A 16,061-nucleotide genomic window follows, 5' to 3' on the forward strand; every position below is an offset into this window, starting at 1 on the left:
GCTAGGATTGATAACCTATAGTTGAGGCAATGGATTTAATACCAAAGTAAGAATTTGATACAGATCACGATATTACCTTTTAAATTTATTTTGTTAAAAAGCACTAACAATCCATGTACCAGCTGTCATAACTCCCTACTTGAATATTTGTGTACTCTTTCCCCTCCCTTAGTATCAGATTCATCACTTATCTGTGTACAAGCATGAGGCTCTGTGGATCCCATAGCTTTTGGGATCCTAAATCTGAGGCTTTTTTCCTTTTAGGTCCCATTTCTTCAAACAGTTAAGCTCTTTACTCATCTGAGTTAGAGCTGGATGGGAAACAGTTCTTCTGTGCTGCACAACTTTCAGATTTCAAAAATCTTTCCCATTCTGCATTGGGAGGTTGAGGGGAGGGATAGAGAGAGATCTACCCATCCAGTAGCCTTGTGGTAAGAATACTCACCTGGGATGTGGGAAGCCCAGGTTCAAGTCTGTGCTTTGCCATTCTTCCACAGCCCAGGTATGTGCCCTAATCACCAGGCTATAGAGTAATTCTCTCTTTTGCCCAATGAATGACCGCTATCTCTGATAGCCAGTAACCTGGTAGTTTGAGTATTTATCTGGGATGAGGTAGAATTGCAGAGCTGGGACTTGAACGTGGGCCTGATGGCTATTCTAGAGACAATTTCACATCAGAATTTCCTTCCTGGACCTCAAACTTTTTCTGTAAAATGTTTGTGTTGATGAATTTTGTATTGCCCAATGCAAAAACTGGTTTGAAAAATTCCCAACCAGCTACTTACATTGTGGGAACTACTCCAGTGAATAAAGTTACTCACTAATATATTTTTAGGATGCAGTCTTTCTTTTATCCCTAATAGTGACTTTCAGATTCTGTTGTTTTTCTTCAAACACAGTTCTACTTATCACACTTCAGCAGAATTTGATATCTTGTAATTTAGCATCTTCTAGGCAGGAATTCATGACTTCTCAGAGCTATATATGCTTTTTAATTTCATATAATTTAACAAGACAACATAAATATGTATTTGTGATATATTACTTCAAGTATGAAAACAGCAGGCTGTTGAGTAGTAATTTTATAACAAGAGCTATGTTTATGGTAACATGTGGTTTACCTTTCTATACCATTGTAATTTGTTCCTCCTTGAAATCTACCAAGTGTTCAACTCTTCTACACAATTCAATTAAAAAATGTTAAACACATTTTGGGAAAATATAAAATATGATCACTGTTCGCCTTCATGTTTAAAATCTTCCCTCCCAATGCCTGACTTTTTCTTTGTTGGACATCCTTTTCCTCTGCTATTTATTCCTTTCATGCGAAGTCTTAAAAGCATGGTGGTATGTCTTTATTATATTTTATAACTCTATATGATAGTGTAGTGCCTTAGAAGAGGCTGCTTTATAAATTTAGGATCAGATTCCAATCTCAACCACACCAATGTAATTTCAAAGTTACTCTGTTGGTGCTAATAGAGTTAATCCATATTTATACCAGAATACTAAATACTGGTACTAAAATCTGACCTGAAGTATGTGAATTGGCTAAACTGTAGTGATAAAAATAAAACCATGACAACACTTAATACTTGTAGGAGACAGGAGATGAGATACTTTTTTAAAGAAAAAATGGATCAGTATAACAAAAAGTTTGAAGAACACTACAATAAGTTCAGAAATTTCATTTTCAAAGGTTGGTTTTAGTTTGAACATGTTAAAAAGGTTGTGAAATTTAATAAATGATGGTTCCTGGGGAGCATCTTGGTCAATCTTGATTGTGAAAAGTGTTTTATATCTGTATTAAGAAGTAATTCCCTAAAATAATGACAGGTTTCAGAGTAGCAGCTGTGTTAGTCTGTATCCACAAAAAAAACAGGAGTACTTGTGGCACCTTAGAGACTAACAGATTTATTAGAGCATAAGCTTTCGTGGGCTACAGCCCACTTCATCGGATACATAGAATGGAACATATAGTAAGAAGATTATATACATACAGAGAAGGTGGAAGTTGCCATACAAACTGTGAGAGGCTAATTAGTTAAGATGAGCTATTATCAGCAGGAGAAAAAAACTTTAGTAGTGATAATTAAGATGGTTATGAATAAAATAATGGACCGTATCCTACCCTCTGCTTCACAGAGTTTAAGGTAACAAAATATACTCTAAATTAGGGGCCAGATCCATGGTGAAGAAAGATTAATGGCTCAGCTGTGTTCTTCCATTGCCCCAGACTTTGTGGGATGTCCTTTTGCAGCTCTGGATGGGAAAAGGAACTGCTAAGGAGCAACCCCTGGACATGGCATGCTTCCTGCATGTGTGTGGGGATTTCAGTCTGGAAAAACATCCACAGTTAGTGCTGCTCAGATGAGCAATAATCCCTCTTTTCTCTTTCCCTACCTCCCCATTCCTTTTTGAGGATGGCTTTTGATGCATGGCAGCCCAACTGCTGAGACTGTAGCTGGGAGTCAAGGAAACTCTGCAGAGGTCCTGGGACTACATGAAAATTGTTCTGTCCCCTTAGGGTGGCCAGAAATCTATGGGTTGGGGGCCAAATCTGCCACTTCATTGACAAATAAAACTCCTGTCCCTTACCTGAGTTTCCTTCCCATTTTCTTTAGGAATTTTTTAAAGTAGCTACACAGAGAAAACCAATACCAGGTTGTTACATGGGGGGCCAAAATGCTAAGATTTTTTTAATCTAATAAGTTACATGACAAAATAGGATTCCTATTGTATATCATCAGTAAGGATACGATTTAATCATGGGTATGCTGCTGCTCTGGGGCAGGGTCACTCCCATGGATGCTGCTTCTCTGTGGGGGTGGGGCGCTCTGGGGCCCCGGGGCTGCTGCCGCTCTGGGTGCGGGGTGTGCTCCGGGCGCCCCCCTGCTGCTGGGGAGGGAGGAGTGGCAGCACCGACTGCTGCTGCTCCAGGTGGGAGGTTGGCTCGGGACGCTACTGTTGCTCCGCCGCAATGCCCGGGACCAGTTACTGCGGGGCAACGGTCAAGCAGCAGCCGGTGCGGCTGGCCCTGAAGTCAGCTGCACCGGCTGCTGAAGAAGTCACACAGGCCCCAGAAAGTCACGGAATCCGTGACTTCCATGACTGACACGCAGCCTTAATCATCAGTGTATCTTATTGAAAGCAACGATACAGTTTCATAATTAGTTACTTTGGTGGCTAAGAGTTGCTGACTAATACAACATTTACAGAATTTACTTATGTGTAACTGAAGGGACAGATCCTGCAAAAACATATGTGAGTAAAATAATTAAGAATTTGCAGGATTGGGCCTTAAATCAATAATTACTGATGCCAATAGAGCATAACAGTCCATTGGCTGACATGCCTTAAATGAGCACACAAAAAAAGCCTCAAATGCTTGTTTTAAAGCCCAATTGGGGGCTGTCTTGCCAGTGTACCCATCAGTGAACAGATGTTGAATGCTGTGCTGTTCAACTGATTATAATGGGACTGCCTTAAAGTGTGACCTTGATTGTGCCAGTTGCAATGTGCTTGAGGGGTTTTCAAATTGCAAACCTTAGTTATTATATGCATAGCAATGCTTTTAACCCTTCTTGGGCTGCCTGAACATATCTTAATCAGTACCTTGTATTTTTGGTTCATTTTGCAGGCAGGTGTGTTGGTCGTAGTCACAAAAGACACTTTCAATTTCTCTTTTGCTTATAGTGGAATACTTTATAGCCCATGACAAGTAAAACACAGGTGTCTGAGCCTACCCAGTCTGTTTGCATATTGCCATAGATTTTTATACTCCTGGGGAAAGGTGAGAAATCTGAAAATAGGCATAGTCACTGACCTAATCACTCAGTTAGGCTCTGCAGTGAAGGATAGTGTCTGTAAGCATCACCATTGCTTTCAAATACCTGTGTATATATTTTGACACAGATGTCTCCAATGAATGCTTCTGTTTATTCACACAATGGGAATTCAGTAAAATGATACATTTTAAGATTAAAGTGGAAACTCAAAGGAAATTTCAATTTTCTTAGGCCAAGTTTATACTAGAAAGCTTACAGTGGCACATCTGTACCGATGCAGCTGGGCTGCTGTAAGATCGCTCGTGTAGCCGCTCTATGCTGACAGAACTCTCCTGTCGCATAATAAAACTGCCTCCGTGAGTGGCGGTAGCTCTGTTGGTGGGAGAAGCTCTCCCACTGACATAGCATTGTCCACACTGGCGTTTCTGTTGGTCTGACTTATGTCACGCAGGGATGTATGTTTTTTCACATCCCTGAGCGACATAAATTATACCAACAAAAGTGGTAGAGTAGTCATGGCCTGAGAGCAGCAGTGGGCAGTCTGCGGCCCAAGACAGCTGGAAAGAACATGTTAGCTCACTCCCCCTTCTGCCCTCTTCACAAGTTAACAGGCTGTGTTGACTATGCCTTCTCTTTGGATATTCTTGGAAAAGCCCTTTCAGAAACCAGGTTGCGATATACTGGTATGGCAGTCTGGCTGTTCACAACTTCCATTGTATGTAAGTATAGGGAAAAGGATGCACAGAGTGCTGCCATTCAGAAATAATTTGCTCATAGGTTTCTCCAGCTATGGCACAAAGCTTTTGTAGCCCAATAACTACAGAGTTAACTTTTTTGGTGGACCAGGGCCTAATTTTATTTTGCTTTCCATATTTAGTACTGCTATTAGAATGCAAAAGGCAGTTTTTATAGCAATGTTAACTAAACTTTGACTTTGGAAGCACAGAATATAAATAGTTTCCAAAGCAAAGTCTTGAAGTATGACAGTTTTAAAAATTCACCTTAGAAATGAAACGAAATTGAAAGGAATATTTTGATCATGAAACATTTTTAAGCTATGGAGCTAAACCAGGAAACTTAGTTCCACAGATTCACTGCTGTGAAATTAGTTTTCCTTCTGCATCTTTTACCCTGGGTATTTGCAAATATTAACAGTCAAAAAGTTGCTGTCTTTACAGTAATATTGTAACTGAGTTTGCCAGAAGTTTTCAATATTTCTGCTAATACTAAACACAATTGACTTTATAGGAATGTAAAGGTTTAATAATTTAACTGGACAAAGGCAGACTTAGGCTCATAAAGTACAGTTTAAAAAGTGCTTATAGTTGAAAAAGTGATTATAAAAATGGCATTGTATGGTTCTACTCAATTAAATTTGCTTGATGATATTACAATTTAAGTTTTTTTGTTTTTGTTTTTTTTCCTAACCACCACTCTGGAAACATCATGTGTATGTGAATTTACAAAATGTGGGTTGGTAAAAAGGAGTCCAGTTCAGCTTTTACTGCAACTGAAATTGAGCTTCACTTGTGTAGCTGAGGGCAGAAGTGGGCCTCATGTTTGTGTTGATTATATGTATGTTTGTTTTAGGTCTTTGAAATGTTTAATTGAACTCTGATTATGGGCAAGATTTTTATGTATAATGGCAACCAAAGCTTTCCAGCTTGCATAAAATATGAAAAGTGTAAAAGTAAAGCTAGCATATAAATTGGTTAGGTTACTGGAGCCACTGGTTATCTATAAAACTTATATTTTATGTTAGAAAAAATATAGGAGAGGGTATGCAGGTAGATCAAGGTATTAGTTGAGAATAAAAAAAAGACTTTTGTTTAAAGAGGTTCTGTTACGTACTGACAAATTGTTAAGCAGTAGAACTAGCCTAGTGGATCTGCCAATTCATCAGTGTGAGACTTGGCAAAGGAAACTTAAGGAATATATATACACATACACAAAAATTATGTTATACAACTCAACTTTGATAAATAAGAACGGCCATATTGGGTCAGACCAAAGATCCATCCAGCCCAGTATCCTGTCTTCCAACAGTGGCCAATGCCAGGTGCCCCAGAGGGAATGAATAAAACAGGTAATCATCAAGTGATCCATTCCCTGTCGCTCATTCCCAGCTTCTGGCAAACAGTCTAGGGACACCATCTCTGCCCATCCTGGCAAATAGCCATTGATGGACCTATCCTCCATAAATTTATATAGTTCTTTTTTGAACCCTGTTATAGTCGTGGCTTTCACAACATCCTCTGGGAAAGAGTTCCACAGGTTGACTGTGTGTTGTGTGAAGAAATATTTCCTTTTGTTTGTTTTTAAACCTGCTGCTTATTAATTTCATTTGGTGACCCCTAGTTCTTGTGTTATGAGAAGGAGTAATAGCACTTCCTTATTTACTTTCTCCACACCAGTCATGATTTTATAGACCTCGGTCATATCCCCCCTTAATCATCTCTGTACCAAGCTGAAAAGTCCAAGTCTTATTGATCTCTCTTCATATGGAAGCCGTTCCATATCCCTAATCATTTTTGGTTCCCTTTTCTGAACTTTTTCCAGTTCCAATATATCTTTTTTGAGATGGGGTGACCACATCTGCACGCAGTATTCAAGTTGTGGGCGTACCATGGATTTATATAGAGGCAATATGATATTTTCTGTCTTATCTATCCTTTTTTTAATGATTCCCAGCAGTCTGTTAGCTTTTTTGACTGCCGCTGCACATCGAGTGGATGTTTTCAGAGAACTATCCACAATGACTCCAGGATCTCTTTCATGAGTGGTAACAGCTAATTTAGACCCCATCATTTTATATGTATAGATGATTATGTTTTCCAATGTGCATTACTTTGCGTTTATCAACATTGAATTTTGTCTGCCATTTTGTTGCCCAGTAACCCAGTTTTGAGAGATCCTTTTGTAGCTGTCTGCCTGTGACTTAACTATCTCGAGTAGTTTTGTATACAGATTTCAGAGTAGCAGCCGTGTTAGTCTGTATTCGCAAAAAGAAAAGGAGTACTTATGGCACCTTAGGGACTAACCAATTTATCGGAGCATAAGCTTTCATGAGCTACAGCTCGCTTCATTGGATGCATAAAGTGGAAAGTACAGTGAGGAGATTTTATACATACACACAGACCTGTCGTAGTACTTAGAAGAGTAGGTAGGCATTTTATCCTGTATAGGCTAGTTTATTTAATGCTTATTTAAAGGGAATCTAAGTAATCCTTGTATCGAACGATTGTACAATAATAGTAGCTTTTCTAGAGCAGAAGTGCTAGCATTGTAGTAAAGAGCATTGAAGAAGTACAATTATTATGGAATTGCTTCTACAACAAAAGCAATAGAAAAAAGCCTCCTTGTATTGGAGAAAATTACTGTAAATTGTTTTTCTTTTACAATAAGTTTTTTTCAATCACGTGAGTGTGGCTGGGATAGAGGTTTTGAGCACTAGAGACAAATTGTGATTGGGTAAAGCTTGGAAGAATGATTCGGGGTGCGACCTTCTCAGACAGGTGGAACCTGAAGATATGAGGGAAAGAGGGCTTTGGAAGAGGTACTGACAGATGGACATGGGAAAGGAGCTAAAGAAGTAAAGATAAATGTGGTGTCCTGAAAAAGGGAATGGAGGGATCAAAGGGGGACGAGACTTAAGGGTACTTTAATTGATCTTTGTTTTCAAAGATAAACATTTATTTCATTCTAGAGTTGCAAATTCTAAACCATAGTCTATTGCAATAGAATTCTTTATTTTTTCTAACAGGACGTGATAATGCATGTGAGAAAACATCATATATGTTCCTACGGAAAGAACTTCCTGTGCGGCTAGCTAATACCATGAGAGAAGTCAATTTGCTGCCTGATAACTTGCTAAACAGGCCTTCAGTTGGGCTAGTTCAGAGTTGGTAAGTATGGAGAGTGGATTAAGAAATCAGTATATTTCTGCTACTGTAAATGTATTTAAAAGTTGTACTTGTGAAAATGGATCTTATTATCCAGTTGTGTAATTTGAATAATTTATTTTTATAACATTTTTCCCCTGTTGAACTAGTATACCTATACAAATGAGGCCTCATTTCTGCTGTTTGATACTAAACAAATAGTCTAATACAATTTTCAGAGATAGAATGGGGACTTATAAATTGGTTTATTGAGTCGGAGCCCAGAAATTCTGTGCACGAGTGATTTCAGTGGAAGAGTTTAGAGTGCTAAATCAGTAGCTGCTACAAGGCCTGCTTCATTTTTAAAGGAAAGATTAAACGTCAACCTGATTTAATTGTAGCTGTCATGGATTCTTGCATCAGAAGAAATAAGTCCCTGCATATATTTTAAATGTTTGCTCTTTCTCCAGCTATCCCCTCATCACAAAAATTGAAAACTGATTTAAGCTTTTCCTGGTCTCATAGCTTGTGTTTTTAAAGGTTTAAAATGGCAGCTTTGATTCAGTTGGTACCTTGGAACTGCAAAACTCTGTAGTTTGTCCAGTTGGCTGAGACAAACTATTCGTCTTATCTTCTCAGCTGATTTGTATTAGTGTTAATACCAAATTCTGGCATCTACTCAATACCATTTATCTCTGCTTTACTTGTAAGTTGAGCAAAGGTCTGTAAACTTCTTCCTTGGCTACATTCATTGGGCTCTGAACAAGTTCTGCCACAAGGCACAGCTCTTCAGGCTGTTCATGTTTCAGAAGAATTAATCCACAAAAATTTATGTAAAAATATCTTTGCATACTCTGCAGAGTTTTGAGAGTGAATTTGACCACAATTTTTGTATTCATAAGTTGCATCTTACCTTGATGGGAATTCAGTAACGTTAGTCTTTTCAGGTGGTAAAGTAATAGGTTAATTATTTAATGTTCGGTTGTATCTCAAACTTCAGACCTAAAAAAATCTAGATTAGTGTTAGAATTTGTGCAATATTTGGTTTAAAATTGTCTTATTCATGTAAAAACATCATGCAATGCCAGCTGTTTTCTTACAGATCATTTCAAACTTCATTACCTACAAATCAGTAAGTCTATATGCCAAATACACCTCTACCCCGATATAACGCAGTCTTCGGGAGACAAAAAATCTCACCGCGTTATAGGTGAGACAGTGTTATATCGAACTTGCTTTGGCCCCCCCGTTCCTTGTTCCCTGACTGCTCTGACCCCTATCCGCACACCCCGCCCCGTGACAGGTACTCACTGGCAGCGGCGGGAAGCGGAGCAATGCAGCCCCAACCCACTCCACTCCGCCACCTCCCAGCCGTGGCTCTCCGCTTCCAGCCGATGCTGAGTGCGGGGAGGTTGGGGAAAGGACGCCTCCTGCACTCACCTGTGGTGGGAATTGGAGTGATGTGGCCCCAGACCGTTCTGCTTTCCTCGCCTTGGCCCCAGCTGTGTTGCTGGGGGGAGGGTTGGGGAAAGGTCCCGCACTCACCTGCGGCAGCAAACGGAGTCCTGCGGCTGGGAGCTGGCGGAGTGGAGCAGGCTGGGGCCGGGCTGCTCTGCTTCTGCTGCTGCCAGTGCGTGCAGGGGGGATCTCTTCCCCCAAGCCCCCTCCCCTGAGCAACACAGCTGGGGCTGGGGTGAGGGAAGCGGAGCGGGCTGCTCCCAGCCCCCCGCTAATTCCCCAGGCCACTCTAGAACTGCAGGACCCCCCAAAATGCCACTCAAGAGCTCCTGCCTCCCAGACCCTGGGGATGGGGGAGCCCCTGACCTCCGCCGAGACCCTCTGCCCCTTATCCAACCCTTTGGTCCTGGCCCGGCCTGGCACCTTTGACACGCTGCTCAGAGCAGCGTGTTGAAGCTTTATCACATTGTATGCAAACCCATGTTATATCGGGGTAGTGGTATACATGAAATTTGAAAGTGAATTAATGTGTGAAAAATACAGTAGAGCTATGGAAGTTAGGAATATTCGCATCCCGAGTTAAGATCTTGCTTTAAACTGAGCTGTCCTTGCCTCTCTATATTGTGATACGCAAATGTGTATAGTTAGTTTTTCTTTGAGTGCTTGTTCATGTCGATTCCATTCTAGGTGTGTGCATGCCCATGTGCACAGTCACCGGAGATTTTTGCCTTAGCGGTACCCGTAGGATTGGCTGTAGTGCCTTCTTGAATGCCATGCTCATGTGCTGGTATATTAGGTGCTGCTTGACCCTACATCCTCTCAGTTCCTTCTTAGGAGCGTTAGCGGTTCTTACAATCCATTATTCTGTCACCTTTGTTGTTCCTTGTTAACTTAAAGGTCTAACTAAGTCTAAATGTTAGAGTAGTTGTTTAGGAGTTAGAGTCTAGGCTGGGACTTCGCCTCTGAGCTGGGCATGCCCTGTTCTCCAGGCTTTGAGCCATGTTCATTGTGCAGCCGGCCAATTGCCATTAGTGACCCCCACAAGAGCAGTTTAAAGTGTTTGGGGGAGTCCCACAGAAAGGATAAGTGCAGGATCTGCAAAAACTTTCATCCTTGAACTCAGAAGGAGCGGGATATCTGCCTGAAGACTCTCCTGTGGAGTCTGTGCTTTGTCCCTCTTGATTGGACTCCACGCCTGGCATCCTGGATTGGTGCGCAGCTCATCACTGGCACCGGAACCCTCCTGGCACCATTCTCCCTCCCCGGTGCCTAAGAAGCAGTTGAAGTTGATGGGCCTCCAGCAGTGCAGGAAAAGGGGACTTGGGGCAAAAGACCTGTCAGGCCACATGGCCACCCCGGAGTTGCTTGTGAGTACTGCTGCAGTCGGACCCCCTAGTCCAGCCAGAGACCTGCCTCCTGCTCCTGGGAGCAACAACGGGTCCCGGCCCCTAGTATGGTCATCTGTGCCTGAAGTCGGCCCTGTGGGAAAAGAGCAAGCAGGCTGACCGGCACAGCAGAGGCCAAGCCAGGTGACGGACCCAGCCAAGGCCCTGGCATCTATGGGCAAGCCAGTTATGGGACCACCCCCTAAAGCAGCAGAGCGTCCCTGATCCCCAGACCACAGGTGTCAGTCCCCGTTGCTCTGGCCTTGGATCCCAGCACTGTAGCCTCAGTCCCCATCTGTGTAGGAGCCGGAGGGGGGACATGCCTCTGCTTCTGGGAGCTGATTGAGGTAAGCGTTGCCCAGAGCCTGCACCCTGACCTCCTTCTGTGTCCCGATCCCTTGCCCCAGCCCTGATCCCCCTCCTGTCCTCCTAACCCCTCAGTCCCAGCCTGGAGCACCCTCCTGCACCTCCAGCTCCTCATCCTCAGCCCCACCGCAAAGCACACACCCCCAGCTGGAGCTCTTACCCCCTCCCACACCCCAACCCTGTGCCCCAGCCTGGAGCCCCCTCCCACACCCTGAACTCCTAATTTCTGGCCCATCCCAGAGCCCGCCCCCCCCCCCCCCCCGTTGGAGCCCTCACCCCCTCCTGCATCTGAACCCCAATTTTATGAGCATTCGTGGCCCGCCATACAATTTCCATATCCAGCTGTGGCACTTGGACAAAAAAGTTTGCCCACCTCTGGCCTAGGCAGTCTCCCAGCATCAATCTCCCTGAATGCGGGATTGTTCCCAGTCATGGCAACAATCTCTGGCTCCCTGGTACTGCTCCTTGGACAGGCACCGATCTTCACTCTCTCCTTACCGGTCACTGACTAGGTTCAATCAGCAGATGCAGGCATCTATGGCTCCACCCTGGTCACCGGAAGGGCAAAGTTAACACGGGAAGGGTCCAAGCCTCAAGGGGAGTTCAGCCCCTCACCTATAAAAGGCAAATCACCACTGACCCGTGAGACCAGTGTGGCTCCTGTGGCAGTGGTGTGGAGGCAGGGGCAATGGCCTGTCCAGTGGCAGTACTGGAACCCGTGGGGTGTACCTCTTGTACCGGTTCCGTACTCCCATTGTTCCTCCCTGGCTGCATCAGACAACCTGCCCCCGGCACAGCCGGCACCCGAGAAGGAGCAACACATCTCAAAGAACAACAGTTACAAAAAAGTAGGTAACCATCTTTTATTGTCAGCATATTAGTGGCTCACCAATGTCTTCAAGATGACGCAGATGTCTGATTGCTAAACTCACAGATGGAGTTTTTTCTGATAGTTCAGGAAATTACATTTGAAGTCCATGATTAGAGGAATATATTATGTTTATTGTTGTAATGGGTTCCTTTTTGGAAGATTAAATTCTTTATCTTCTGTTTAATAAAAACACCATGTGTGAAATAATAGATCAGAAAGAGAGCTGTTTTTTGAGAAAATAGAAATACATGTGGTTTTGGACCTATAACAGATACGATTTTTATTGTGAGAAATTGCAACAAATATTTTCAGCTTTGTATTTCCATATCCAAGTGTTGACTCTAAACAGTTGTTAAAAGGTATTGATGTTTGTATTTCCTCAAATTATGTTTGTTTCTCTCTCAAATATTTTGTTTTGAACATCAAATGTTTTTGAAAAAGAAAAATATTTACCTGTATTAGGACCAAATTTACTAACTCATTAATATTGTCAGAAGTATAAATCTTTTTTTTGGGGGGGGGGGGGCTGAAATTCAAGAATCTTAACAGGTCACCTTAAAAATTTATTGACGAAACAAACAAAATTTATTATACCTGAAATTAGTCACCTTCTAAATGTTTTTTCATATTTTAAATATTGTCTTGTACTTTCAGATTGTCATAAATCCATCAACCTGTGAATTTTTCACAAGTGTAACCATGCCTTTGTGGGACACAACTGACAATACCAAATTCAGGACAAACTGCTTAGAAATGTGGCAGATATACCCCAGAACTGGAGGTTATTCTCCCTTGAGAAATACCAAACCAGCTACAAAAGTAAACTTCCGTTTGACCACACTGGCTAACAGGAAGCCATAAAAGCAGTTTCTTTAGATATCCAAGTCCTTATATCACCACCAAAAACACTAGATTTGAAGATGCGTGGATCTTTACAACCAATTTCATCAAATAACAGGTTCTTCTTATCCCAGAGGAACAGCCACACACCCAGGTCAATATACAACTCGGATCTTACCCAAAAATCACACTGTTTCCGATCCTTTAGTATCTAAAATCTAAAGTTTTATTTATAAAAAGAAAAGAATGAAAGGCAAGAGTTCAAATTGGTTAAAGGAATCAAATACATAGAATAAACGCAAAGTTCTCGGTTCAGGCTTGTAATTGTGATGGAATCAACTGCTGGCTTAACTCAAGTCTCTGGCTGCTTCCAAATCATTGGAAGGTCCTCAGTCCATTGGTTAGAATGCTCCCGTTAGTCCATTGTCCAGAGATTTGAGCAGGAAAGAGGTAAAATGGAGGGATTTCCAGGGCCTTTTATATCTTCTGCCATGTGGAGGGAAACCCATTGTTTCAAACAAAGCCCTCAGCACAGCTAGTGGAAAGTTTACAGATGACAAAATGGGAGTTTGGAGTCAAGTGGGCAAGTCACCTGTGGATGCGTGATTTCATGTAGGCCTTGTCTACACTGCCACTTTACAGCGCTGCAACTTTCTCGCTCAGGGGTGTGGGAACACCTCTTCCCCCCCCCCCACCCGAGCACTGCAAGTTTCAGCACTGTAAAGTGGCAGTGTAGACAGTGCAACCAGTGCTGGGAGCTACTCCCCTCGTGGTGGTGGTGTGTGTTTCTTTTTTTTTTTTTTTTTTACAGTGTTAGGAGAGCTCTCTCCCAGTGCTGGTGTAGTGACTAAACAGCTGCTTTTACATTGCTAGTGAAGGCATACCCTAGTCATTGCAGGAAGCCATTATCATAGAATATCAGGGTTGGAAGGGACCTCAGGAGGTCATCTAGTCCAACCCCCTGCTCAAAGCAGGACCAATCCCCAACTAAATTATCCCACCCAGGGCTTTGTCAAGCCTGACCTTAAAAACTTCCAAGGAAGGAGATTCCACCACCTCCCTAGGTAACGCATTCCAGTGTTTCACCACCCTCCTAGGGAAAAAGTTTTTCCTAATATCCAACCTAAACCTCCCCCACTGCAACTTGAGACCCTTACTCCTCGTTCTGTCGTCTGCTACCACTGAGCTGATTACCTATACTCCAGACAGTACGTTTGCAGGACAGTCCATTCAGTGTAGATGGGCATGGTCCATGGTCCAATGTCGGTTAAGTGTTTGTTAATGAGCCACTTAATTTGAATCGTTCATAATGTGCTGGCTAAACATCTTCTTGGTGTTTCCCAGAAGCAAACATACAATACAGGTATAGAGCCAATACTCATAACATTAAATACAAAAATGATGCATACAAATAGCATAATCATACTCAGCAAATCTTAACCTTTCCATAGACATCTTACATACCACATTTCGTACAAGATTTGTTGCATATGTATAACAGTGGTTGCAATAATGATCTGTATGGTCATGTTTTAATCAGATAATTTCACAAGAAGTATGAGACTTTTGTGTATACTGAATTAATATAAATGGGAAATATCACATTTCATTTGCTTTTAAAAGTAAGGCATTCCCAAAGGGCAAGAATGCATGGATTTTGCTGGCTGCCGATAGGAGAATTGCATCTAAAATTACAGCGGTGGCGGTTGCAGCTTCAAGCATGCTTGTCAACGTCTTTAACGATTTGGTATTTTTAAGCAACATTGTTTCTTCAAGTGAATGCATGTGTCTGTTCCACCATAGGTGTGTGTGTGTGTGTCATGCATCAGTGCTGGAAAGTTTTCCCTAGTGGTACCCATGGGGCAGCCACGCCTGCGTCCTGGCTTCCCTCATGCTTTAAGCTAAGGGTATAAAGCAGGGGTGGCCAAACTGCAGCTTTTTTACTGTTAAAGTGTAGCTCATGGAGCCCCCCTCAAACCCACTGCCTCTAGTCTCCGCCTACTAGACTGGGGGTGTGGAGAGCTCAGGGTTTCTGCCCTGTGGTGGAGCTAGGGGCTTCTGCTAGAGACAACTGGTGCCTGCTGGGGAGGACACAATTTAAAGGTTCACCCTCCCCTAACAGCTTGAGTTATGCCCCTCAGGTACACCCCCAGTCTTACCGTCAGTGACCCCTCCCTGCAGCTTCCAGATGTTAACTCCATGTGGAGAGCCAGTGGCAAACAGCTGGGAGCTGCAGGGAGGAGCCACTGCTTTAGCTCCATAGGGAGAGGTAGCAACAAAAGCTGCAGCTTTCCCTGCAGCTCCCAGCTGTTTGCCGCTGCCTCTCCCCTTGGCCGGAGCTCCCAGCTTGCCAGCCCCAGCAGCTGCCATGCAGGGAGGAGGGGGCCCATCAAACCCTGGCAAAACTCTCGGAGGGCACGTGACCGTATGCATCTCTCAGTTTAAAAGATACCACTATGGTTTGGAAATCACTCGCACATCAAATACCTGAGATTCTTCGTGTGAGGATGAGATGCTACCAGGTGAGTCTTTCCTTTCAGCTGGTCCACAGCACATGAGTCTTCAAGTGCCTTGTGGTGGTTGCTGCTCACTTCAAACACCCAGGAATATTTGCCTAAATATCAGGACGACTGACTCCGAAGGGTCAACTCTTAACAGGATTCTCCTCAGATCCTATACATTTGCATATTCTTCCAGTCTTGGAGACTATAAGTCAAGTGGGAGAAAGTCCTCGCTTCAACTGTGCAAAGGATCACCTTCATCAGAGCTGTCCTGGACTCCACTTGGGCCAGAGACTTTCTTCCAGAAGAGAGATTTTTTTTTTTGAAAATTCAAGACTCCTTGGCAAATCTTGGAACAACTGTACAATATTTCCTAAGACTGCTGGACCTGATAGTCTCCTCATGACCTGCGTCACACCCTTTGCTCATCCGAATACAAGATCTTTGCATCACTCTGTGGTGCATTAATGCACATCAGTGGAAACAGTCTTCAAAGGAGACTTGAGTGCTCCAACAGCTTCATTGGTAGGAGAGCTCTTCTATTCCTTACCATCATAGGTTTCAGAGTAACAGCCATGTTAGTCTGTATTTGCAAAAAGAAAAGGAGTACTTGTGGCACCTTAGAGACTAACCCATTTATTTGAGCATAAGCTTTCGTGAGCTACAGCTCACTTCATCGGATGCATACTGTGGAAAGTACAGAAGACGTTTTTATACACACAAACCATGAAAAAATGGGTGATTATCACTACAAAAGGTTTTCTCTCCCCCCACCCCACTCTCCTGCTGGTAATACACATTGTAGGGAGAGTGATCACTTTACATAAGCTATTACTAGCAGGAGAGTGGGGTGGGGGGAGAGAAAACCTTTTGTAGTGGTAAACACCCGTTTTTTCATGGTTTGTGTGTATAAAAACGTCTTCTGTACTTTCCACAGTATGCATCCGATGAAGTGAGCTGTAGCTCACGAA

General features: G+C 42.9%; 1 protein-coding gene and 1 long non-coding RNA gene across 4 annotated transcripts in view; both read left to right on the forward strand.

The window, feature by feature from the left end:
* Positions 1-16,061, forward strand: part of PDK3 (pyruvate dehydrogenase kinase 3) — a 79,658-nt gene that overhangs the window by 14,886 nt on the left and 48,711 nt on the right. For all 3 annotated transcript variants that reach the window (XM_073357658.2, XM_078854243.1, XM_073357669.2), the window contains one exon: positions 7,552-7,693. In XM_073357658.2, coding sequence (XP_073213759.1) covers positions 7,552-7,693 — 142 coding nt within the window. The remainder of the gene's footprint in view (positions 1-7,551; positions 7,694-16,061) is intronic.
* LOC140916287 (uncharacterized) lies at positions 10,258-14,794 on the forward strand. The gene is made up of 3 exons (XR_012160488.2): positions 10,258-10,859; positions 11,391-11,726; positions 12,404-14,794. It is a non-coding gene; the product is annotated as an uncharacterized LOC140916287 (long non-coding RNA).

This window comes from Lepidochelys kempii, chromosome 1, assembly GCF_965140285.1.
Source record: "Lepidochelys kempii isolate rLepKem1 chromosome 1, rLepKem1.hap1, whole genome shotgun sequence".
Taxonomy (NCBI): domain Eukaryota; kingdom Metazoa; phylum Chordata; order Testudines; family Cheloniidae; genus Lepidochelys; species Lepidochelys kempii.